Source organism: Lissotriton helveticus, chromosome 4_1 (genome assembly GCF_964261635.1).
Source record: "Lissotriton helveticus chromosome 4_1, aLisHel1.1, whole genome shotgun sequence".
Taxonomy (NCBI): domain Eukaryota; kingdom Metazoa; phylum Chordata; class Amphibia; order Caudata; family Salamandridae; genus Lissotriton; species Lissotriton helveticus.
This window is the reverse complement of record NC_136063.1, coordinates 2,070,821,514-2,070,840,218: the sequence shown is the minus strand read 5'-3', so window position 1 is coordinate 2,070,840,218 and position 18,705 is coordinate 2,070,821,514. Positions and strand designations below refer to the sequence as shown.

At 46.7% G+C, this 18,705-nt stretch overlaps 1 protein-coding gene across 3 annotated transcripts in view; it reads right to left on the bottom strand.

Moving 5' to 3' along the window:
• The window catches only part of STAG2 (STAG2 cohesin complex component), a 1,493,174-nt gene that overhangs the window by 624,531 nt on the left and 849,938 nt on the right, over positions 1–18,705 (bottom strand). For 2 of the 3 annotated variants that reach the window (XM_078688751.1, XM_078688750.1), the window contains one exon: positions 6,891–7,103. In XM_078688751.1, the coding sequence (XP_078544877.1) occupies positions 6,891–7,103 (213 nt within the window). The remainder of the gene's footprint in view (positions 1–6,890; positions 7,104–18,705) is intronic. The other variant, XM_078688752.1, reaches the window with a different exon arrangement.

The window sequence follows — 18,705 nt, the reverse complement described above, 5'->3', positions numbered from 1 at the left end:
CGTCTTCCCTACTTGGGCACGGTGATCTACCACGAGCAGGAAGATATCCTTGAAGGGAATGTGGGAAAGGCAATCAGGGGAACCAGAGCTAACTTTGATTTCTGGAGCACCCTACCCTTGTCAGTAGCGGGACGTGTGGCACTTCTCAAAATGGTGACCCTTCCGAGGTTACTATACTTCTTTAGGGCCCTCCCGATCTGGATCCCGGCTGGCTATTTTAAGAGGCTTAGGGCGATGGTCAGTTCTTTTCTGTGGGGTACGGGCAGGCGCAGAGTGGTGCTCGGAACGCTCATGGGGCCCCGGGGGGACTAGCGGTCCCGGACTATGAGATGTATTACATAGCAGCCCAACTCCAATGGCTCACACAGTGGGTAGCAAGGGCCACCAGGGGGGGGAGAGGAAGACTCGGGTGAACGGACGGGTCCCTTGTTGGTGCTATCTCGCATAGTTTTGCGCCTCCCGATCGGAGACATGCACTTTACTTGGGAATTTGCCACAGCCCGAAAATGCTGGAATAGGTACCTGCGAAGAGGGGCTTATAGCGACCCCTTACGCCCCTTTTGTCCCACTGAAGATTTGCAGGGCTCTACCGCATGGAGGAACCTGGCAGAGGTTGGAGACCTGGGAACGACGGGGTTTATCGACAATAGGTGACCTCTATGAGGACGGTGCCCTAATACCATTTGATGTCCTCCGGGACCGTTTTGAACTACCAGGGGGTGACTATTACATGCTGCGCTCACGATGGCGGTTCGAAAACACTGGAAAGCGGAGGAGACAGGCAGGTGGAGCTGCACGGCTGTTCGGTCCTTCTTTTCTTCATCTGAGGAGGCAAGGTTCAGGGGTGCCGATAAATACCATATTTAGGGGCGTTACAGGTAGGTTAAGGGCCGGGACCAATGGGTCCCCTCCCTGGGGTGAGTACACCCGCTACTATGCCACCCTCTAGTGGGAGGAGCGCATGAGCCTGTCCCTGGTTGGCGGATCCTCCCATCTTCAAGATGGCGTAGACTGAGTTGTGCTTCACCTCGCCTTCCACACCTGAGGGGTGGAGTTGGCAGAGGTGGGCACACCTCTCTTCCTCTCTTGCTTTACCTGCCAGTTCTCTCGCCCAAGGTGGGGGTCAGAACCAGTGGGGACCAGTTGCTGAAAGCAGCAGTTGGCCTGGGGAAGATGACAAAGGTGGCAAGCCTTTGAAGCTTCCCCTTCTTGAACCCTGCCCATCCTGGGGGAGGAGGCTTGGCACCTCGTCCCAGGATGTGCACTGTTTCAGGCCCCAGAGAGCAGCAGGCTCTCGACCCAGGGGTCCGAAAACATGTCTGTTGGTGGCAGCTGAAAGAAGCCACTCAGCCTGGACACTAGTGGTGGGTTTGTTTTCAGTGGACATCTCTAAGATGCCCTCTGTGTGCATTTTTCATTAAATTCCACAATGGCATCAGTGTGGGTTTAAAGTGCTGATAAGTTTAATACCAAACTTCTCAGCTTTCAGTGTAGCCATTTATGGTGCTGTGGAGTTCGTAATGACAAACTCCCAGCACCATATACTCTTAATGGCAGCACTGCACTTACGTGTCTAAGAATAGACTTAGAATGTAGGGGTACAGGGCTAATGCACCTGTACCCTCACCACTGGTATAGTGCACCCATCTAGATGGAGGACTGACCTATGCAAGGGCAGTGGATTGTTGGCAGGGCACACAGACGTGTGCCATGTCGACTTCACTTTGTTTTGCACCAAAACACGCAGCCTGCAAAGGCAGTGTGTGAGTGTAGTGGTACAGGACCTCTAAGGGTGGCACAATAAGAGCTGCAGCACTTGGAGGCCCTTTCTGGCCACAGCTGTGGTACCATTTACCAGGGACTGACCTGCAAAAAGTGTGGGGGGGGGTGCGGGGGGGGTGGTACTGCAACAGAAACCCACTTTCCTACACAAACTCTGTGACTTCAGGAGCCAGATCGCGAGGTGCAGTTGTTTGGGAACTGGGGGTCTTATTTCTCCATGGCTCTGTGTAAGGAGACTGGGTGTTGGGTGCAGCTTTTGATGCGGGACCAGAGACAGCTCCAACAGGGTTGTGAACCATGGTTGACAGGCCCATGTGGGAGCTACCAGGATCAATGTGAGAGGTTTGCTTGTGCTTCCAAACCACTGCTGGGATGAGTGGGAGAGGTGGAAAATCATAGGCAAATATCCCTAAACAGTTCATACATAGTGCATTCCCCTTGGATAGCCGGTGTGGGTACCTGGAGGCGAAGGTTTGACATTTTGCGTTTTGGTGCGTGACAAACAGATCTATCTGAAGGAGTCCCCAACTTTGAAAGTATGGGAGGAAAACCGGAGGGTGAAGTTCCCAGTTGTGCATGTGCTGCCTCTGTCTGCTGAGGAGGTCTGCAATCTGGTTCTTCACTCAAGGGAGGTGTTCCGCTAGGAGATAGATTTTGTGGTGAATGGCCCACTTCAAAATGTCCTGGGCTAAGTGGGACAGTTTGAGAGAGTGTCTCTCACTCTGTTTTTGTATGTAGTACATAGCTGTCATGTTGTCGGTACGGACTAAGACAGCTTTGCCCACCAAGTGTGTTTGAAATGCCTTGAGAGCTAGGAAGACAGCAATGAGCTCTAAATGATTGATGTGGAGCATCTTTTGCCATAGGCTCCATATGCCTTGCACTGTGTGGTCCTGAAGATGAGCTCCCCAGCAATTGACAGACGCGTCCGCTATTAGTACTACCTGTGCAACCGGGTCTATAAAGGGCCTTTCAATAAATGTTGTGTGTTTCACCACTGCAGAGAGTGGGGAGTGCGGCCGCTTACCAACACTAGATCCTATGATTGGTTCCACTGACTCGCTAAACATTCTTGAAGTGGACACATGTGCAGCCCGGCATGGGGAAGGAATAGATTACCTGTAACTCCAGTTCTCTTGTAGGGGTATTTCCATGATAAGTCATAAGCATGCACGTGGGCGGGACTATACACATGCTTATGACTAAACACGGAAATCCCCTATAAGAGAACGATCATAATGCAAGATGCCATTATTTGCAGTAGTTCCATATACACCCGAGCTGGAAGCGAGTGATTAGATTGAAACTGGAGAACTAGAGCCTGAAAGTTGTGAATTCTTGCTGTGTTGTGAAAAGCCAGAGCCTTTTGCGTATTTAAGGTGGCTCTTAGATAGTTTCGAGTATTTGCAGGTTGGAGATGTGATTTTAACACTTTGACTGCGAAACTCAGTCGATGTATTAACAAAATTGTTCTGTGTGTGTGCTAGAGACATTTTGGATATGTGCTAGCTTTGATGGCTAGTCGTCCAAGTAGGGAAAGACATGGATGTGTAGTCTCATTAGGTGAGCAGCGACTACTGCCAGACACTTTGTGAAGACTCTGGGGGTAGTGGTGACTCCAAACGGGAGCACCTTGAACTGATAATGTTGACCCGCTACCACAAATCTGAGAAATTTGCGATGAGCGGGATGCATTGGAATATGGAAGTAGGCATCCTTTAAGTCAAGTGTAGACAAAAAGTTGCCGTTGCAGAAGTGATAGTATTTACTGAAGTGTTACCATATGAAAATGGCCTGACTATGTAACGGTTTAGTTCTCGGAGGTCCAATATTGGTCTGAGAGAACTGTCCTTTTTTGGTTTTAGGAAGTAAAAGGGGTACATGTCAGACCCGTGGTGTTGTGATGGTATGGGCTCTACAGCCTGCTTTAGAAGGAGAGACTGAACCTCTTGTTTTAGGAGAAGTAAATGATCCGGAGAGAGTTTGTGTGACCTTGGGGTTGTGTATGGAGGATTGTTGGTGAACTCCAAGCAGTAACCAGAACAGATCATTTCCAGTATCCACTTGTCTGTTACAGAATGCCAGACGGGTAGGCAATCCAAAAGACGTCCCCCGACAGGTGTTATATGGTCGGGGGTAAGTGTAGTGAAGTCACTGTTTTGTGTTAGAGGGGGAGGCGCTTGTGTTTGAGCCTCTACCTCTGCCGTTGTTGCCGCTATACCCCCCTCTGATCTAACCCTTAGAGGTAGAGGGTTGGTTATTACCCTTGTATGTGGTGGTGGTTGTCTCTGAGGAGGTATTTTTAGACCCTCCGTGGTAGAAAGGCCGCAGAAAGGAGCCACATGCTTGTGTCAATTGAAAGGATCCCATAGATTTGGCCACTTCAGTATCTTTTTTCATTTTTTACAGTGAGGAATCTACGAACAGGCCAAAGAGGTGTTCTTTGACGAAGGGTGTGTTCAGGATAGTAGTCTGAACCTCCGGTTTAAAACCCGAAATGCGCAGCCAAGCTTGTCTTCTAAAAGGACGCTGGTGTTTACAGCTCTAGCAGCAGTGTCTGGAGCACGGGATAGCATTATTTGAAATAAGCTGTCCCTCCCGCACTAAATCTTGTGCCTTAGCTTTGTGTTCATCGGGCAGATATTGGGGCAACTGCTCCATCTTGTTCCAATGCGCCTGGTCACATCTTGCGAGCAGCGCTTGCGTGTTAGAAATACGCTAGAAGTTTGCTGATTGAGAGACTACACCTTTCCCCAATACATCAATAAGTTTGGATTCCTTATCCGGGGGCGGAGCATATGCTGTAGTTTGGCAGTTGTCCCTTTCACGCACGCTGGACACCACTAGCGAGTCCAATGGTAACTGTCCCATAATGTAGGCTGGGTCAGATGGTCCTGGCTTATATTTCTTATCTACCATCGGGGTAAGAATACGGTTTCTGACTGGGTCATTAAATATGTCATCAACATGCCTGATCATACCCTTTAACATGGGGAGTGAGTGTGATGACTTTTGTGTGCGGCTAAGTGTTTCAAGCAGGAAATCCTCCTCAAGGGATTCTTTGTGCAGCTGCACACCATGGTAGTCGGCAGTTGTACCTAACAGCTCTATGTAGCCTACGCTGTCCAGTGGAGAGGGTTTTGTGGGGTAAAGGTCAGGATTGTTTCCTGTGGGAGAGTTGGTATTGTAATTTGACCTCTGGTCTGGAACTAATGGTGCATTGTCCCCATCCCCAACCCCAACCCCATCTTCATCATCCTGATCTTTTGATGTGTGGTGATGAGTGCTCATGTGAAACTATTAAGTATTGAGAAGAAAGAGGAGATGGAAGAGGAGGAGAAGGACTAGTCCAGACATTCTTCCTTTTCAAATGAATATGGTAGGTCTCCTCCGATTCAGTTTTTCTTTTTTAGTGTCAGTTTTGTAGAGATATGTCCAGTAATTGGATGGATGTACAACTCTCATTGTTTCTGATCCGGCTTTCTAGGCGGAGCATCGATAAGTTGTTCCGGAGATGGAACAGGCACATCCAGTTCGGTGCTGATGGTTTGGGAGCCGGGGTCTTGGATCCTGAGGATTTCAGATAAGAAATAGTTTTTGGCATCGAAGGGGGCTGGCCGGAGCCAGTCTGTTTTTGATCCGGAAGGTTTCAGATCGGAGCCCCTTTTCTGTCGGATCCAGTCGGAGGCGGAAGGCTTTTGGGCGTGTTTCGGTGCTGAGCCGCAGGGCGGGCGTCAGAAACATGTTCTCGGTGCCGACCATGGCCTGGAGGCGGGTTTTGGACCGGAGCCTTCTTCTTGGGCTGAGGTGGACTTGGGAGTATCTGTTCTCACTGGGATCTAGTCTCCCCCCTCGGAGCCAAAGTCAGGGATGGCGGTGAGCTCTTGTTCTTCCTCGGCTCCAATGGTGTCTCCGGCCTCTTGTTCTGAATCTTCTCCTTAGAGATCAGGAATAGAGCTTGCGTGTTGGCTCTGCATGTCGCGACGTCGAGCCAGAAGGTCGCGAAGCAACTGCTTGGAGCGTCAAGCCTTGCACGGGTTGCAGTCCTATTCTCTGTGCTGGGGAGACTAGCACAGGTTGCACACTTGGTGTGAGTTGGTGCGCAGGTACTTTGCGTGGCACCGAGGGCAGAATTTAAATGGAGTTCGTTCCATCGGCTGCGAAGCGGGTAGTCCGGACGGCCTTCCACGAGCTTCCCGATCGAAAGAGGGTTTTTAGAAGTAAATACGACGTGCAGAGGAAGGGATTTGCGATAGAAAACAATACCGTCGAGTGTGTGTGTGTTGCGCACCGAGGGGAACCGAAGAAACAGTGTCGAACAGCAATTCACGTCCGAACCCGATGGCGGAAAATAAAAATCTAACAATGGAGTCGATGCCGATGCGCACTATCACCCAAAGGAGGAGTCACCTACCTTGTGACTAGAAAAGACTTCTAAGAAAAACTGCAAACATTCGGCCCCAACACTAGATGGCAGAAGTATGCAAAGCATGTGATCTACAGCTCTCATGCCTCGAACATCCATTTTCTAAATGTCTATTTTTTAGATTCACAATTCGGCGGAGTGAACTAAAAGGTTTGTGATTTACTTTGCTTGTGAACACCTGCCAACGTGCTTCACAGTGGCATCGGATATTTATGCAAGAAAGGGTAAGCTGTCTGACGTTTGACAGATGAAAAGAGCACTTGTACTCTCATCCACTGAGGGAAGGGGAATGATTCATTTGATGATGTGGGACATTTCCTTCATTTAAGTGCTACAATGTGGTCTTACAACTGTTTAAAAGGAGGTTTTATGCCTACCAAAAATGCAGCAAAACCTAGGCTGTCTTCAAATTCATGGAGGAGTCCGCAGACTGTGCAAAACAGAGGAGCCAAATTCCAACTACAAATTAACTGTTATATTAAGAAAGAAATATTCTCTTTTCCCACATGGGCGGAAATATATTTTTGCCACTTTCCTTTAAAGCTACCCATTTAACTTTGATCACAACTGCTGCACAAAGACTATTCAAGACATCATATTCAGATGATAATGCAATGAGTTACTACACATACATTGGTACGTTATCCTGAATTTTAAAATATAGTAGGCAAAATTGTATTACATTGCAAACCTCCTGTAGAAAATCTTCAAGCAGTCGGTTGAACTTATCTGCCAACTCATCAATTAACTGACTCTTCGCAATGTCCACTCTATTGAAGATGGTAAATTCCTCATTACTTAGGGCATGGTATGTTTTTGAACATGCTTCTAAAACATCTGTATCTGTGTGCTTCTCCACTATGTCTCGAATTTGACGTAACAAGGCATCTAAATGCTAGAGAAAAAAAATTTACGTTAAAAATAATATATATACCAGATATCTGTCCAAAGATATTTAAATAATCAATCTACCAAGAAATAATTGTTGGTGAATAATTAACAGTTGATCAGCAACTGCCCCCAAAGTAATCTTGGCATTGGACATTATGATGTCCTAAGGGCTACTCCAGTAAATAGACCGCTCCCTCCTTTTACCTGGAAGGTGTCAATACACGCTTTAATGGTAGTTTTTCAGGTTTGGTTAAATATACTTTCCCATTCTTTGCATCATTCTGCCAGGATCAATCTTTCACTTACAAATGAAAAGTGGTCTAATACATATGCCAAGAATGACTCCTAAAGACACTTTTTAACATTTCATAGCATTGTGCAATTTCTTATCGAATTAGGTGTTGTAAGGTATGTTAAGGTAAAGAGGTTCAAACTGAAAAAAGTCAAGTATTAGTTGAAAGGGCATTACAATTATGACGGAAAAGCGAAACATTACTTAAAGTCATGTTTCTTTATGAAACAGTGTGACAACGTGTGGTATGGAGAGAAAAAAAAGTCACTTTAGCTCCCATTATTTCTTAAGGAACATAATCTTACCCCAGATTACTCACCTTATGACTGAGCCTCAAAGCAGTACTTTCCTGGGAGGTGGCAGTCAGTAGTGCCACTTAACCAAGACAATCATGCAAAACAGATTGGTAGTATAGGCTTCGAGAAATCTACTCGCCACTCGCTATGGGGAGTCAGATTTTTTCAGGCCGAGATATATTTATGGTCTACTCAACCTTTCTGGTGAGATAAAGAACAGGTGCTCTGTTCAGTCAGAAAGTGAAGGATAAATAAAGATGCCTTTAAATCGTGTTCTTATCTTGTCACACTCATATTTGCTCTGTGTTCAGAGAGAGGTCAGAAGTCCGTTTACGGCTTCTCACAATTACTTTTCTTTCTCCGACTGCGGAGTTTCAGTATTTTGTAAAGTTAACTCTCTGACGTGCTGTACAAAGAGTGTGAAATAAAAGGCTTAAAGTGTCAGGATTTTTTTAACAACATTCAAATAGTTAAAAAGTATACTATAAAAACATTTCAAAATATATAGTTACGAAATCATATTTTTTGATGTTTTATGATTCAAAATTATTTAATAGGATGAAAACAAATCAGGACACTACTTGATGTGCAAATGATAAATGTTTGCTGAAACTCAATTTTTACAGATTGTTTATACACCATTTCGTTTCATCAGTAAAACTGTATGCTAGTGGGAAAGCTTTTAGCCATTTAAATGGGAAATATACTATCTGTAAAAGAAAGAGCACTACCACATCATGCTTTAGTAATACAGAGCCATATGTAAAAAAAATTAAATGAGGTCGCCAACAGCCCGATACACAGAATCGGGTCATTTGCGACCCCAAAAAAAGATTTTGAAAAAGTACAAAAGCCAAATTGCGATTTGGTAACCTATTATCTTTTTGAAATTTAGGTTTCAAATTGGTATTTGGAAGGGGCTTGTTTAGGGTGTCCATTCCATGTACTTATTTGTGGTGGTACGTATGAATGCTTTGCGAGCAAATTACGGTCACAAAACAATTTTTTTCCAACACCTCAAGGGTGGTGGTAACTATTCGCAAACGGAAAGGGGTCCCCATGAGACCCCTTTCCTTTTGTGAATGTGGATATAAATATTTAAGAGCAGGCAATGGTCCTATAGACCACTGTATACTCTTAAATAAAAGGAACTTAAACTTTTCTTTTTTTTTCGTTTAAACACTTCCTGGTTCCTTTAAGGAAAATGTGCTGTATCTAAAAAATAAAAAAAATTGCTTTATTGATGAGCAATCACAAACATGGTGGTCTGTTGACTCCAGCAGACCACCATTCGGGTGATGGCTGCAATTCCTAAAGGGTTGCAAACTGCTACCTAACTTATTCATATTTATGAAGTAGGTCTATTGCGACCCCATTAGGAATTGCTATTTCCAACTTCAAGGTTTTTTTGTACATTAGGACTTGTGATTTCCTAACTGCGATTTGCAAAGAATTGCAATTAAGAACAGCAACCCCTAAATTCCTTACATATGGCCCCATATTTATAAAAACTTAGTTTTTAAACATGAACTAAGAAAAACTCCTACACCTGCCCTGATGGCAATGCTATTAATGAACTACGAGGCAAGTCGGGGATCATGTGTACCCTAGGCTAAATTATTTTTAATACATGGAGCAAACGTTTAGTTTATTTAATCAAACAAAATAGCCTTTTTCCACAGCAGGAATGCTGAACTCTCATATTTGAAGGTGCTCTCAAATGTGACAGTGAAGAAGGCAGCTATGTAAAATGCATTATTTGACTAGGATCACACAATTTGAAACCAGTTTATTGATCAAGTACATTACAGTTAGGTCGAGTAGATTATTCAAGTATGTAGACCTGCATGAACTATGTGACAATAGTGGAAGGATGACCGATAGCAGCTTGCTCAATGTCAGCAAGAGAGATGCCTCTGATAAGAGCATTGGAAGCAGCTAAGGACCTGGAGGAAAGAGCAGGGATACAGAGGATAACAGTGCGAATATTCTTCTGTAGTCGGTCACCGCCTTGCTATTTTTGGCTCCAGGGAATCCCACTACATCCTGTTGAGTGCACTCAGTGTAGGAGGGGGAGGGAAGAAAGTTGGACTAGGGAAGCCAGGATATATGACAGTACAAAAACAACTTGGCTAAGAAGGATGGGCAGGTGTGAAGAACCACCTACGGATAGAACACTGAAGGGTGGGTGAACTGAAATTGAACGATTATTTCCGACACTGCAAGCAGAAATATTCACACCAAATAGAACTACAACAAGACAAAGCAGTCAACTGTCCACTGGCTCAAACAGATAAGCTATTGAGACAGTCAAACAGTTTTGAGAATCATTAAACAGAGTGGATGGAACAAGTAAAGCAAATCTTTTGCTGTAAATACGGAAGGTTGATAAAGAAAGTACCAACAGATTAAAACTGCCACCAAACTTTGCTGTGCAAAGGCCAGTGTAAGTCTTAAGACTTCTGAAAGGAATGATTAAAAGGGATAACTGTCTTCCAACTCCCAATACTGCACACATATGTTCCAGCAGTCTACAAAGATGGAACTGGTGGCAGGCACCCAAAACCCCAGGGTGACATGTGTGACATTGCTAAGATGGAAAAAGGATTCTCTCGTTGGTACCTATCAATATCAACGACTGTGGCCACAGGGTCTGAGGATTAGGTTGGAGGAGCAGACCATCCTGCTTCAAAAGCATGCCACTCTGTGCAGGAGGAGGAGGCACCTGATAGGCCCAGCAAATCCTCTTCACCCAGTATGGGGCTCTCGGTTCATGTGATCAGCTGAACTTAAATGGTATTAACCAGGAAAGCATCAAGTGGGACGTATATGGAAGCAAACGTAGGGCACTTTCTGCTCTGGGCCATGGCAAAGACGTACACAAATACAAACCACAATCTGGAGAAGGTTGCCCTTCTTACATTGGGAGGTAGCTCCCACTCTTGGTCCACTAGTGAGAGGCGGCATCAGAGGATCTGTACTCATACTGAAGGAGCCCATTAAGTGAGTCACCACTGTGCCCACTTCTAACGTCCATTCTCCTCCTCTAGAGTCCCTGACCCCACACCATCTGTTGGTATAAAGGACCTAGGGGGTATCAGATTTAAACGCTGCCTCCCGAGATGAAATAGAGTAAAGTTTTAAGGGCAAAAATTGGCCACATAGACCCAAGGGCGCTTTGCAGGCTGAGTGCCTAAGTACAGAACTAAACAAAGAGTAGACATGGCACACATCCCGGTGTGCCATGCACACAAACCCACCGCCCTGGCATACATCAGTCACCCCTCTAGCTGGGTGCCCTATGCCAGTGGTGTGTGCACAGGTGCATGAGCCCTGTGCCCCTACAGTACCCAGGGACATTCCTGGGCACTGTAAGTGTAGTGATGCCATTAAGAGTATATGGTGCTGGGAGGTCGACATTGCGAACTCCACAACACCATAATAGATTCACTGAAGACTGACAAGTTTGGAATCAAACTTCTCAGCACATTAAATCCACACTGATGCCAGTGTGGGATTTAATGAAAAATGCCCCACAGAGGGCATCTTAGAGATGCCCCCTGAAACCTAACCACAATCCACGTCTGGGCTGAGAGGCTGCCTAGGCTGCCACACAGCAGACATGTTGCTGGACCCCTGGGTGGAGAGCCCCCCGCTCTCCTGAGCCTGCAACAATGCACATCCTGGGCGAGGTGCTAGGTCTCCTCCCCCAGGATGGGCAGGGGGAAGCTTCAAAGGCCTGCCACCTCTGTGAGCTTCTCCAGACCATTTGCTGTACCCAGCAACTGACCCCCACCAGTCCTGGCCCCCACTCTGGCGGGAGAAGCTACATGAGGAAGGGAGGTGTGCCAGCCTGTGCCAACCCCACCCCTCCGGCTATCTTAAAGATGGGGAGCCCTGCCCAATCACAGCTAGGCCCCTTTCCCCCTCCCACAGGACAGGAGCAGGCTAGGGGGTGTACCCACCCGAGGACAGGGACCCATTGGTCCCTGCCCTTGCCCTACCTGTAACGCCCCTAAATTTAGTATTTAGGGGCACCCTGAACCTTTTCTACAACTTTTAAAATACCTTTATATTCTTTAAAATTCATTGCAATAACTAAAACGTTTTTACTAAACTGTTTTCAGCTTAGACCCCAGGACTGCATCTAGGTTCCAGTCCTGAAGTTACAAAAGTAATCAGCTGCATTTATGTAGGAAAACCCATTGAGCTCAATGTTAAATTGTGTTTAGAATTGTGTTGCCTACTGCAACCATTGCATCTATTGTTTTCACAAAGTTTATTGCCTCTTTGCAAAGTAATTACATGAGTACTCATATCGAGAAAAGTATATTTTGATACCGGTTTCTAAAAATAAAACCACTATATCTTTGGATATAAAAACAATTGGCCTAGAGTTCAGTTCTTGAGTGTGTGAAACTTTTTGCTGACTGAGTGTGTACAACAAGTGCTTTACACTGTCCTCTGGTACTGCCTTACTGCTCGACCAAGCTACCACTTTGGAGAGTAAGGCCACACCTGGCTTTAACCTCGGTTATACCTCTGCGGTTTGTGGACTCTATACACGCTGTACCTTATTCTGGTCCAGTATATGCCTCATACCTTCACTCTTCCGCCCCTACCCCGGTCCACCACGGGCTTGCCCGATTGTTGTGGAGGGTAGGGAGGGCAGCCGAGCGTCATTTCCGGCAGGGATGGTGGAGCGAGGGGTTAGCATTCTAGCCTACTTAAAGGACATGCCTTTCCCTACGAGCAGCAGACGCGCGCAGCACCAAGGGTTCTCGCACTAGCTGCAGTAGGTTGACTCAACTTCTAGTCACTATTTTAAAAATTGCTTTTATTACTTTCATTTGACAAAGTGTGTGTTTTTACCGGCAATCCTGGTCACGACTGCTCTTGTGCCTCATACCTTCACTCTTCCGCCCCTACCTCTGGGGTTTGTGGACTCTATACACACTGTACCGTATTCTGGTCCAGTATATGCCTCATACCTTCACTCTTCTGCCCCTACCCGGTCCACCACGGGCTTGCCAGATTGTTGTGGAGGGTTGCGAGGGCGGCCGAGAGTCATTTCCAGCAGGGAGGGTGGAGCGAGGGGTTAGCATTCTAGCCTATTTAAAGGACATGCCTTTCCCTACGCACTGCGGACGCGCGCTGCTGGCCCGCCAAAGACAAGCCTGTCTGCGCCCGTCCGCGCCGGTTCCCCGACCAGCACCAACCACGCTGCTGGGTGCCCCCGCACTATTAGACTATGCTGGTCTAGGTCCCAGCTAATGTCTTTGAGACAAGGTGACTGTACTCGCCCTGTAAGCTGTAGTCTTCCTGGACTTAAGGATGATTCAGATGTGATAATTGTTCGTTCACTTTGAAACCTCCCGGTTAACTTCCTCCCTTACAGGCTAGAGGTGCCTTGTATCCCAATCCCCCAAAATCTGTTAAAGCCTGCCTGCTGAACTGTAGATCTCTCCCGCGTCACGCAGAGGATATTTGTCTCGCTCTCTCTCTCGACCCACTCCTAGTATCTTATGTTCTTAACAGAGACATGGGTCAAGGATTTCTCCAACCCTGATATTAATCTGGCAATTCCCCCAGACTATCGCTTTGTTGGGATCCATCGCCCAGGTCTAAAGGCAGGTGGCGGGATCGCCATTATCCTTGAATCCCATTGGAGGATCACTTCTAGAAAACTTACCAACCTTGGGTCTATCGAAGCTATGTATTTTTCCATTCTGGATGCCTCCACTCTTATTCTAGCTGGCGTCTTGCTATATAATCCCCCTAGCGCCTCGCCATCTCCTATCACAGGACTCCTTGCCTCTATTGCAGATCTCTCCCTTAAACATCCCCATTTTATTGTTCTTGGAGATTTTAACACTCATGTGGACACCACCACGAGCACCAAGGCTAGATTTCTCCTGGATACAATGCATAGCCTCAACATGTGGCAGCGGGTACAGGGCCCTACACACCACGCAGGCATACCCTTGATCTGATATTTTTCAATCATTCCGGTCTCACAACCTTCTCTCCGATACCCCTCACTTGGTCTGACCATTACCTGATCCCTTTCAGGTTGACTACCCCACAGCTATCAGATATGCCAACTAATGCCAGAGACTTGGGCAGAAAATGGCACAAGGTCACCTGTGATGCCCTTGAACCTAGGTTGCCCAAATCGTTTAGACAGACATCAAATGATCTGAATCCTGACGTTTCTAACTTTAACACCAACCTTTCCTCTTCCATGGACGCCATCGCCCCTCTAAGACCCATATCTTCATTTAGAACGAAGCCCTCTGCACCTTGATTTTCTGAGGTCCTACACATAGAAAAAAGTAATTGTAAAAAACTGGAACACAATTGGAGAAGAACGTATGATACCGTCGCCAAAGCCACCTATAGAACCGCATTAAAAAAAAATCATAAACATAAGCGTGCCACTATGAGGGAATGTTTTGTCCGCAAAATTAATGCAGCTGAGAACTCTTCCAAAATGTTATTTAAAATTGTGAAGGAATTTGCCAAACCCTCAGCCTTGTCGTGTCCGATCCGGACTAGTCAAATCCTCGAATTTCTTCTACGACAAAATTGCTGATATTTCTGCCTCTTTCACTCCTACCTCAGCATCGCCTTTGTCAGTCCCCAGGGTCTCCTTTGTATCTTTCAAAACCATGTCCATGGATACTGCATGACTAGGCTTCGATTATGTAAGTCCGGGTTCACTTTCGACCATGCCCCAGCCCAGGTGCTTAGCATTTTGGTCCCCCTCTTGGTGGGCCAATTACTTTCCATCTGGAATACATCGCTGCTCTCGGGGCAGTTTCCCTCCTTATGGAAGCAGGCGATGCTGATCCCCATCTTAAAGAAAGCGGACGCTGACCCCTCAACGTTCAGCAATTATCAGCCTATCTCGCTCTCCCTAAGCTAGCCAAAATACTCGAGAAAGTTGTGCAAGAGCAACTAGCTGATTATCTGGAGTTCAGACTACTACTCCATGACTCACAGTCTGGCTTCAGATCCGGTTTCAGCACAGAGACTGCCCTACTGGAGGTATCCGAGACTATTCGTGAATGCGTGGATGTAGGCGAGGAGTCCATGTTGGTACTCCTCGACTTATCCGCGGCGTTCGACACCGTCTCGCATACCATCCTGCTGGATAGACTATCCAGCTTTGGGATACGGGATACCCCTTTAACCTGGATTAGGTCTTTGCTGACGGGCAGAACGCAGCGGGTCCACCTTCGACCTTTTTGTTTCCGAGGATAAACCACTTACTGTGGCGTACCACAGGGCTCTGCACCAAGTCCTCTCTTTTTCAATGTTTACCTTTCTTCTCTGGCTGAGGCTGTTGAATCCTGGGGGGTCAGTGATCTCTTACGCTGAGGACACTCAGCTGGTGTTTTCCTCTAGAGATTGCTCCGACGACCGCTTTGCCAACTTTAGACGCTGCCTCATTAACATCTCCTCCTGGATGACTCAACACCCTTAAGCTGAACACCGATAAAACTGAGGTGTTATTCTTCAACCAGAGCACCTTGTGGTGGCCATCTGAACTTAATCCTCCCCCGGTCCCAGCTAAATCAGCACGAAACCTGGGCTTTTATTTTGACAATAAAGTATCCTGTGAGACACAAAACAATAAGGTCACCGCTGCTTGCTTTGGTAAGCTCCGTATGATTAGGAAAATTCTTCAGTTTCTCCCCCTTGACTCGCGCAGGACTGTTATCCATGCTCTAATCACCTCACACTTGGACTATTCCAACAGCCTGTATGCTGGAGCTGCAGCTTACCGGATTAAACGACTACAATTGGTGCAGAATGCCGCCGCTAGGCTGATCTGTAACATTCCCTATCGCCACTCAATCACCCCGCATCTGAGGAAACTTCATTGGCTGCCAGTCATTTATCGCATCTAATTTAAATTCTTAGTGCTGGCTTTCAGGGCACTTAATGGCCTTGGCCCGGCCCATCTCAGACGCAGACTGAAGCCAGTTTAGTCTGCTCGTGCTCTGAGATCTAACCATCTTCGCCTTCTCTATTCTCCTCGCTTTCGCCGTTCTAGGACAGGGGGTAGAGCCTTCGCTGTGGTGACGGCCAAACTGTGTAACAGCCTCCCTCTGTGTCTTCGGCTGATCACATTTGAACCAGCGTTCCGACGCAAACTAAAAACATGTCTGTTTTCCAACCTACAGCCACGCTTCGCCTGACTCCTTTGTTGCCGCCTCAGTTCGTAGCGCCGCCGCCGGGACACCCCCGTCGGGGGTAGCCGCGTGCTTTACAAGCTTCAAATAATAATAATTATATATACAGAGACACTTTCTCACACTACTGCATTTTCAAACTGTTCTACAATCAGCAACGTATTACTGTAAAGTATTTAATGCTTACCTGTGCCAGGCTTGCTTCTAAAAATAAAACAGTATATTTTTTATACAAAAACAATTGGTCCAGAGTTCATTCCTAGAGTGTGTGAATTCATTTGCTGACTGAGTGTGTATATCAAATGCTTAACACTGTCCTCTGATACTGCATTACTGCTCGAACACTCTACCACAAATAGAGAGTAAGGTTCTATCTAACTTGAACCTCTGCCTACCTCTGGGGTCACCTGGATTCTATGCATATTATACCTCATTTTGATGTTTTATATATATATATATATATATCTATAGAGCCAGCTTCCTACAGTAAGTTTTCCCAATCAGGTATTGCTCTGGGAAATCCAGTGTATCTATCATCATAGTGACACTGGCGAACAAGTTACTTACATACAGTAACTATATATCTGTAAGAGAGAATAGTTATAGATTCCTTACCTTGTGAATTACCCCCAGGCGTCAGACTGGATCTAGAGAATTTTTCGCCTGCAGTACCCCTGCGCGTCAAAAGGCGACGTTGGTCGGCTCCGCATTCGTAGTTGGCGCTGTTGTCACCAGGATGATGTTGCGGCAGCTACTTAGACGCTGCCCTCACTCGCTGACCTCAGTTCTTATACACGAAATTCCACGCCCGAACCACCAAGCCATTAAAGACACTGACCACTGGTGCGCAAAACTAGGGCCCTGAAAGAAAGTCCTTAACTCTAGAAGTCAGTTCGCAGAACAGGGAGGATGGGTGAGGCGGTAAAGAATCTATAACTAAACTATGTCTCTTACAGATATATCGTTACCGAAGGCAAGTAACTTGTTCATCTGAAAGAGACAGTTAGATTTCTTACCTTGTGAATAGATACCCCAACAATACCAAACTCCGGAGGTGGGTCTGCGAACCAAGTTCACAACAGAAAGTCCTGGAGAACAGAATGGCCAAAGAAGCCGTCTCTCCAGACTTGGCTGTCCAGGCAGTAGTGTTTTGTGAATGTATGCAGAGAAGCCCACGTAGCTGCCTTGCAGATGTCATTGAGGGGGACTCTCCGTCCCAAAGCAGTGATAGCTGCCGTTGCCCTGGGGACATGGGCGTGCAGTCACACTGGAGGCTCCTTCTTAAGCCAAAGAGTAGCAAACATTTATGCACAAAACAACTAATCTGGAGATGGTCATTTTGGGCATGGCCCAACCTTTTTTGGCACCCATGTAGCCAACAAAGAGCTGGTCATCCACCCGGAATTGCTTGGTGAGATCCGAATAAAAGGAAAGCGCACGTTTTGGATCCAGACGGTGGTGCCTCTCTTCCTCCTTAGAAGGATGTGGAGGCAGAAAAAAGGTACGCAAAGTGCTGGTTTGACCAGGGTGGAAAGAAGAAACCACCTTGGGAAGAAAGAAAGGTCTGGTTCTTAGGAGGAACTTGTCCGAATGAACAACCAAAAAGAGAGGCTTTGAATAAAGAGCTTGGAGCGCACTCACCCTACGAGCAGAGGTGATGGCAACCAGAAAGGCAGTCTTTACAGTAAGAAGTCTGAGAGGACAGTTATGAAGCGGCTCAAAGGAAGCGCACATAAGTTAAGTACCAAGTTCCAGTCCCACTGAGGCATTACGAAGGGAACAGGTGGAAAAAATGAGGAATGTCCTTAAGGAAGCGATTTACAACAGGGTACTTGAAAAGAGAAGGCTGATCAGGAAACCTAAGAAAGGCTAAAATGGCTAAGATGTAGCCCTTTAGAGTGCCCAGAGCAGAGCCCTGCCAGGCCAAAGAACAGGAGGAACAAGAGACCCTCAGAAAGAGAGGCAGAAAGGGGATACACAGTCTTTGCTGTGCACCATGCCACATATTTGTTCCATCAGCAGGCGTATGCAGTCTTAGTGGAGGGATGCCTGGCTGCCAAAATAACATCACAGACTTCAGGAGGAAGGTCAAAGGCTGTCAAATGGTGCCACTCAATCTCCACGCAAGGAGGTGGAGACTGGACAGGTTCGGGTGGAGGACCACCCCCCGTTGCTGCCACAGAAGATCCTCCAGAAGAGGCAGAAGGATCGGAGGATCGATGGCCATGTGTAACAACTCGGGATACCAGACACTTCGTGCCCAATCGGAGCCACAAGGATGACTTGGGCCATGTCGTGCTTGATCTTTTTCAGCATTCTGAGCAGAAGTGGTAAATGCGGAAAGACGTATAGAAGACCGCAACTCCACTCGCGATGAAAATCTTCACCAAGCGAGTGAAGCCTTGGAAATTCCAACGTGCAGAATTGCTGACACTGCTCGTTCTCTTTAGTGGCAAATAGATCTAACCAAGGCTCTCCCCACTGCTGAAAGAGACCTTGCGCCACCTCCGAGTGAAGACGTGATCGATCATGCACCTTCCGCTGAGTTCACCTGCCCTGGCATATGGATAACCCGCCAGGTGTTGAACCACTAGGATTATGCCCTGATGTTACAGCCATGTCCAGAGACGGAGAGCCTCTTGACATAGGGTCCACGACCCGACCCCGCCTTGTTTGTTGCAGTACCACATGTCGGTGATGTTGTCTGTTAACACTTGCACTACTTTTCCCTGAACAGAGGGAAGGAATGTCTTCAGTGCAAGACAGACCTTTCAGAGCTCCAGAAGGTTGATGTGGAGCCCGCACTCCACCGGAGAC